The sequence below is a fragment of the Octodon degus genome, unplaced genomic scaffold, assembly GCF_000260255.1.
Source record: "Octodon degus isolate 3935 unplaced genomic scaffold, OctDeg1.0 scaffold00105, whole genome shotgun sequence".
NCBI classification, from domain to species: Eukaryota; Metazoa; Chordata; class Mammalia; order Rodentia; family Octodontidae; genus Octodon; species Octodon degus.
In genome coordinates this window covers 6,489,291-6,496,229 of record NW_004524681.1, presented here as the reverse complement: position 1 = coordinate 6,496,229, position 6,939 = coordinate 6,489,291, and the positions used below count along the sequence as shown (strand labels likewise).

The window sequence follows — 6,939 nt, the reverse complement described above, 5'->3', positions numbered from 1 at the left end:
TTGAACTCACTTTGTAGCCCAGGCTTGCTTCCAACCCACAGCAGTCCTCCTGCCTCAGCCTCCCAAGTGCTGGAATGTGTGCCACCACAGCAGGCCTGAAGTGTCTGCTCTTATCCCTAAGTCTTTGATCCATTTTAAATTACTTTCATTACAAGGTAATAATGGGGTTCTAATTTTCATCTTCTGCATATGGATATCGAGTTTTCCCAGCACCACTTTTAAAGAAGTTATCTTTTTTCTAATAATTTTGGGCCGCTTGTCAAGAATCAAACAGCTACAGCCACACAGTTTTCTGTGTCATGCTATGCTCTGCTCTGCTCTGCTAGTGGTCTATATGTCTGATTTTATTATAATGGCTTTGTAGTATATCTTATATTCAGGTGTTCTGATGACTGCAGTGTTGCTCTTTTTGTTCAGAATTGCTTTGACTACTTTATGTCATTTGGGCTTTTGTATGAATTTTAGGATTTGTTACTGTTCTTTGAAAAATGTTCTTGGTGATTTGATGGGGATTGCATTGAATTTATAACTTGCTTTTGGTTAATATAGATATTTTCACAGCATTGTTTCTGCCAAATGATGAAGAAGATAGATTTTTTTTCCATTTTCTAATGTTTTCTTCAATTTCTTTCTTCTGTGTTCTATAATTTTCATTGTATATGTCTTTCATCTCCTTAGCAAGGCTTATTAGACTTTTTAAATCTATCATATATGTAACTGTTTATCTGATTTCTTTCTTAATGGATTCACCCTGGCCTGTAGGGAAGTTATGAGTTTTCGTGTGCTGATTTTGTAGCCTGATATTTTGCTGAACTTGTTTATCAGATCTAAAACTCTTTCTAGGGCCTTTAGGTAAAAGATCATATAACTTACAAGTAGGGACAATTTTACTTCTTCCTTTCCTCTATGCCCCTTTTCTTCTTTCTTTCTTTCGCCTAGTTGCTCTGGCTAAAATTTGGTCATGGCGTACAGTCTTTTAAATGTGCTGCTGAATTCTAAGAATCCCAGAAAGGTTTCTGCATCTTTGCTCACAGGGATATTTATAGCTTTCTTAAGTCCTTCCAGCGTTAATATCAGGATAACATTGGCTTTGTAGAGTGAGTTTGGAAGTAGTTTTTTCCTTTTTTATTTCATAGGATCTTGAGGACCGCTGGCATTAGTGTCTCTCTACAGGTGTGGCAAAATTCAACAGTAAGTTCATTGCATCCAGGGCTTTTCTTTGTTGGAAGTCTCTTACTGCTTCAATCTCATTATTATTGATTGGTTTAGGGTGTTTGTCTGTTTGTTTGTTTGTTTGTTTTCGGAACCGGGGATTGAACTCAGACCCTTGCGCTTGCCAAGGAAGCGCTTATTCTACTGATCCATCTCCCTAGCCACTTGGTTTAGGTTTTTATATCTTCTTGCTTCAGTTTTAGGAGGTCCTATGTGTCTAAAAATGTATCCATTTCTTCTAGATCTTCTATTTATTTTAATATATTTTCAAAATAGCTTGCAATAATCCTCTAGATTTCAGTGGTATCTGTTGTAATACTGGCGTTCTGTCTCTAATTTTATCAGCGCAGATCTTCTCTCTTTTGCTTAGCGTGGTGAAGGGTTTCTCAATCTTGTTTATCTTTTCAAAGGAACAACTCTGATTCCCTGGTCTTTTTATTGCTTTGTCTCCCATTAATTCAGTTCCTATCTTTATTATCTTTCCTTCTCCTCACTTTGGGTTCGGTTTGTTCTTGTTTTTCTAGGACCTTGAGATGTATCATTAAGTTATTTACTCGAGATCATTCTGTTTTTCTAGTGTAAGCAAACATAGCTATAAACTTCCCTCTTAGAGCTGCTTCTATCATGTCCCATAGATGCTGATACATTGTGAGAAACAGCACATTTAATGACTGAACACTCAGGAAATGTAGATAAACCATAACTTTTAAAATACAGGGAAGCAGTAAATGAACATATGGAAAAATGTTCAGCTCTCCTCATTAAGCTTCATCGGTAGTGGTCGAACCCATATCATTGTGTTGAAACTATTGAATCAGCAATATGGGATCAGTAAATGACTAATTATGAAATATTATTCACAATTAAAATGAGAAATAGATTTTTCTCTTTGATATGAAACAAAGGAGAACCACAGTTTGTACATAAAAGTTCAATTTAAAAACAGGAAGGAAGCCTTTTTACCAAGATGGCGCTGAAGACGAAGAAGGAAGCCCAGCCCCTCCCAAAGCTGAAGCCAAAGCAAAAGCTCTGAAGGCCAAGAAGGCTGTGCTGAAAGGCATCCACAGCCACAAAAAGAAGAAGATACGCATGTCACCACCTTCTGCCATCCCAGGACACTGCGGCTCCGGAAGCAGCCCAAATACCTTGGAAGAGCGCCCCACGAGAAGCAAACTCAACCACTATGCCGTCATCAAATTCCCCCTGACCACAGAGTCAGCTATGAAAGAGATTGAGGACAACAACACACTCGTGTTCATTGTGGATGCCAAAGTCAATAAGCACCAAATCAAACAAGCTGTGAAGAAGCTCTATGACATCGATGTTGCCAAGGTCAGTCCCCTAATCAGGCCTGATGGAGAGAAGAAGGCATTTGGTCGACTGGCCCCTGATTATGATACATTGGATGCTGCCAACAAAATTGGCGTCATCTAAACTGAGTCCAGCTGGCTAATCCTAAATACATACTATTTCCCCATAAAACTATAAAATAAAATCAGGAAGGGTAGCTCTGAATTTGAACGAAAATTGTCATAAATTTTTCAGTGGCCTTATGAAGATGCAGAGATATCTGTGTTTGTGGGGTGTGCGGGGGTATGAACAATGGCTGACTCCATGGGAATCAACAACTCAAACAACACAGATTCTTAAATTGTGGTCTTAAAGTACTTTCCAGTTGAAAAAACAAAGTATTTGAGGGGAATGGTTGGCTTCATATAAAGATAATCCTGGCCCGCCATTTTGTCCCCGGTGATGAGGAAACTATCAAAGACGATCAAGACCAACTCAAGGCACTCAGAAACCGCAGTAAAGAGGCTCCCCCTGGTTAAAGATGAGTCAACTTGATTTTCAAAACGGATAATAATTACAACTGATTGAGACCCATCAAATAGAATTAAATGCATTAATTCATAATAATTTTTAAATCTAATTGGTTGCTTTTAGAGGAAAATAGGGAACCAATTAATTGTTTGGAGAACTGCTAAATAATAGGAAGTAATTGAGCATGTGTCTGATCCTTCTTATATAAACTGGGAACCCCTGGGTACTCGAAGAGTGGATGATAGAATGCGTTTTTTGTGTAAATTATCCCAACTGATAAGTGAAGATAAAATTATAGCATTAACACGCCGCCTTTTTGCAGCCCCAAGGGATTCAGGAGTCTAGGTAACGAGTGAACAGGGGCTCACTTTATGGACAAGCAGACCCCCTGTGCTTCCTGCGCAAGAAGCCGCCACCTACAGGCTGACAGAGGCATAGCACCGAATACAGAGAAGCCTTGGCACACAGATGCCAAAGTATAAAAATCTAGAAAACGGAGGTCCTGACCACCAAAATCAGGACTTGGGAGAGTACAATCAGGTCCTGGGTTCCTGAGAGGTCCGAGGAGAGCCATGGCAAGGCGGAGAGACCTGTGGCCGTGTCCTAAAAATGAAAGATAGGTGTTAGTTCCTTGCACACACACGCTCACACACACACACACACACACACACGCACACACACGAAGTGGCTACAGCACCAGTCGGGAGAGAGGTTACTTTATTGAAATGAACAAGTGAGATTGAGGCGCATGGAGACCAGCGTGGCTGGCAGAGGTTTATTTCTGAACAAGGGGTGTTTACAAGGCTCCCCGTCTCATAAAAGAACACTGTAATAACACACTGCGTGCACTTTGTGTGGCTCTTCTTTACATGTGTTTTATTTTACAGACTTTGAATAAATGCAGAAAGCCTGTCTGCTTGGCCCCCTTCCGGTGAAGCCACGCTGAAGTGGAAGGCTTCTTTCTGATGTTCTGGGATTGTGCCTGCGGGCACGGCCACAGTGCAAGCCCTCACCGGGTGCTGGCTGAGCACCTACTCCGCGCGCGGGCCTCTGCTGTCACCGAGCTGCACCTCCTGATGCTGGTTCCCCCTCTTGGATTAGTTAGCAGCAGGCATGAGAAGCTCGCTGTGTGGGTTGGTTTTTGCTGCTGTGCATATTTTCCTTCTGTGTGAGGTTGGCCTGTATGCACTGATTGAAGCGCTATTTTGAGGAGGACACATCCACTCAGCACAAGACAAAGTGGCCTCTTGCTCTCCTCGTGGCCGCACTGGCCGGCGACCACAGCCCAGCGGCCTTTGTGAACCTGGGCCTGCTGAGAATCAGCTGTCCCTGGGCTCCGTGATGACTCAGGATCCCGCCTCACCGCACATCCGGGTCTCTAGTTCCTAGAAATGACAGTTTCCGAGAAGCTTATAATGGGAAATAAAACAAGAGCTTACAGGAATTTTTACCAAGCCAAGAGCATGAAAACCAAGAGGCAACTTACTCCCTTCCACCAGATAAACCCAGTTTCTAAGCCTAAAACTTAGCAGGCACATCCATGTTTACGCTTGTCTGCAAAGCAAAGGAACCGTGGAAGTTGCTAAAGTACAAAATTCCTTTATGACCTAAAAAGCTTTTATCTCAATCAAGAGAAATAAATAATAAAAATGGATAGATGTGTACTGGCCAGCAGCGGAGGCTGTTCTAATTGATTACACACATTCACTTACGCAGTGTTCACCACAACCCAAAGAGAAATGACCCTTGCTGGGCAGATAATGGTGAGGAAGAGCAGAGAGGTCAAACAACTTGCCCACGGTCGCAAGCTGGTAAACATCAGTGCTGGGACTCAGACCATGTGGGGCGGCTCCAGAACCCATGCTGTTAGCCACTGAGATGGAAATGTTTTAAACTTTAAAAATCAACTGGTCTGACACCACCTTAGGAAAAAATGAGGTCGCATGGCCCACCGCAATGCTTGTCTGCCTGACACGCTAAGCCCCGACTATTGATGGCAGCGCTAGCCCGACCTGGCTCGGCATGACTGCCCCTGGCCACACAACCTGGACTTTCTAGCCCCCAGACTCACCCTGTTTGCTAACTTGTTTCAAGGACTTTCTGCTCAGCAATGAGGAGTAACTGATGCTGCCTGTGGAGGACTGGCAGCTGGTGCATTTAAGAGTCCTTCATCCTGCTGCCACAGACTTCCTGGCTTCCACCCCTGACGTTTGGGCCTTCCCAGCCCAGATCCATGAAGTGGGCCTGCATGAGACCCTGTCATGGGCCCGAGGCCTCCAGTTGGACTTGTGGGAGGCATTGTTATGGGCTCCAGGTCTTTGGCTAGACTCATGCAGGATGCTATTGTAGGATTCAGGCACTCAGCTGAATTCTTTGGTCTTTAGTGTGTGAAGAGATTTCCTGCACTCCTTTTGGGTGACCACAAATAACCTTATAATATTATTGGGTATTGTATTGTTCCCCTTGCAAAACCCCAATGACACTACTCAATAAAAAACTGACCATGTTTAAGGCCTCTATACTTCCTGCGTGCAAACCTAAAAAATCAGTGCCAGCTCTGCACCAAAGGGGCGTGATCCCTCATCAACCCACCGGCACAGTAAAGCTGGGTGCCTCCAACTCCTTGGGGCAGAGCGTTTTCCATCTGGTTCAGTACAGGGTCCGCAACATCACAGATTGCTATACTGCCCCATGTTCTTGCCACCTTGGCTCACCTCATCAGTGCTAGGATGGGGAAGACAGTGGTCCCTATCTGAGCCTACTTGGCTTGTCTAGCTTGCAGCTGAGACTGCACCCTCTGGCAGAAAGCATGGTCACTTAATGACCAAGCGGCATCCATTGTATCTCTTAAATGGCTCTTGAGTTTACAGTCCTCTCCCTCCCATTGCTGCCGCATTCGTTCAAGCCAGGTTCCTGCACTCTCCTCCTAACTGAGCTCCAGACCTCCAGCGCTACCTGGCAATGAAGCTGAGAGGCCAAACAGAACCACAAGAGAGAGACAAGATAGCCACGAAAGGCACAAACCTGAGCCCCAGTTCTTCCCAGGAGCAGGGGCTGGGGAGAGAGGTGGAAACCATCATAAGGGATCTTTACAAATCTAGAGAAAGTCCAAAACTGTAGGGGAAGGGTGAAGCAAACCGGGATGAGAGAAAGGGGAAGCTGCCTGGGTCTGCCCTGTGGCTGGGCACTGCAGGGAAGGATGTAGGGAATGCCCGCCAGCTCTCCTCCCCCGTTCCCTCCCCGGACCTCCATGGGCTGGGGATTCCTGATTAGAGAAGCTTGGCTGGCTGCAGTCACCTCTGCCCTGTGCTGGCCTTGCTGAGAGGAGCCCCAGGCAGGCCCGGGGTGACAGGAAGCAGGCTCCTCACATGATTCAGTCCTCCTGCCCCCCTTCCCGAGCTGCACACTCCAGAAAGAGCAGCAGAAATGCAGAGGAATCGGGGGCCGGCGTGGGCTCGAAGGGTCCTGCTGCTCAGTATCCTTGGGGCCGTGGGACCCCTGGCCTCCCCAGGAGCCTCCCTGCCTCGGCGTCTCCCAAGAGCCACAGGTAGGTGCCGCTGCGGCCGCTACACCTGCTGGTGAATCCACCCCTGCCCACGTCCGGGCAGAGGGCTAGGGCCGCGCACCCAGGCCTCTCTTCTCTTGTTTCCTGCTGAGTTTGCTCGGAGTTTTAGCATTGGGAATGCTGGCCAACATTTGTGCATCCTCCGGGAAGCGTTTCAAGACAGCTCTGGAATAATTCAGAGATCAAGGATTAGGCCAGCCTCCAGTTTTATTGTTTGAAACTTCATTCTGAAAAAAAAAAAAAATCCTTCCCTAAAACCCTTCCATGGTGGATGATTCTCTGCAGAGAGGCCTGAGGACAGCTTGGACTCTGAGGAAATGAAGTTGTACAGCGATCAGAAA

The 6,939-nt window shown here is 45.5% G+C and overlaps 1 protein-coding gene across 1 annotated transcript in view; it reads left to right on the top strand.

The window, feature by feature from the left end:
• The first annotated feature begins 6,459 nt into the window (after nucleotides 1-6,459).
• The window catches only part of Slc24a5 (solute carrier family 24 member 5), a 20,588-nt gene continuing 20,108 nt past the window's right edge, over nucleotides 6,460-6,939 (top strand). Inside the window, exon 1 of the mRNA XM_004639018.2 lies at nucleotides 6,460-6,580. Coding sequence (XP_004639075.1) covers nucleotides 6,460-6,580 — 121 coding nt within the window. The remainder of the gene's footprint in view (nucleotides 6,581-6,939) is intronic.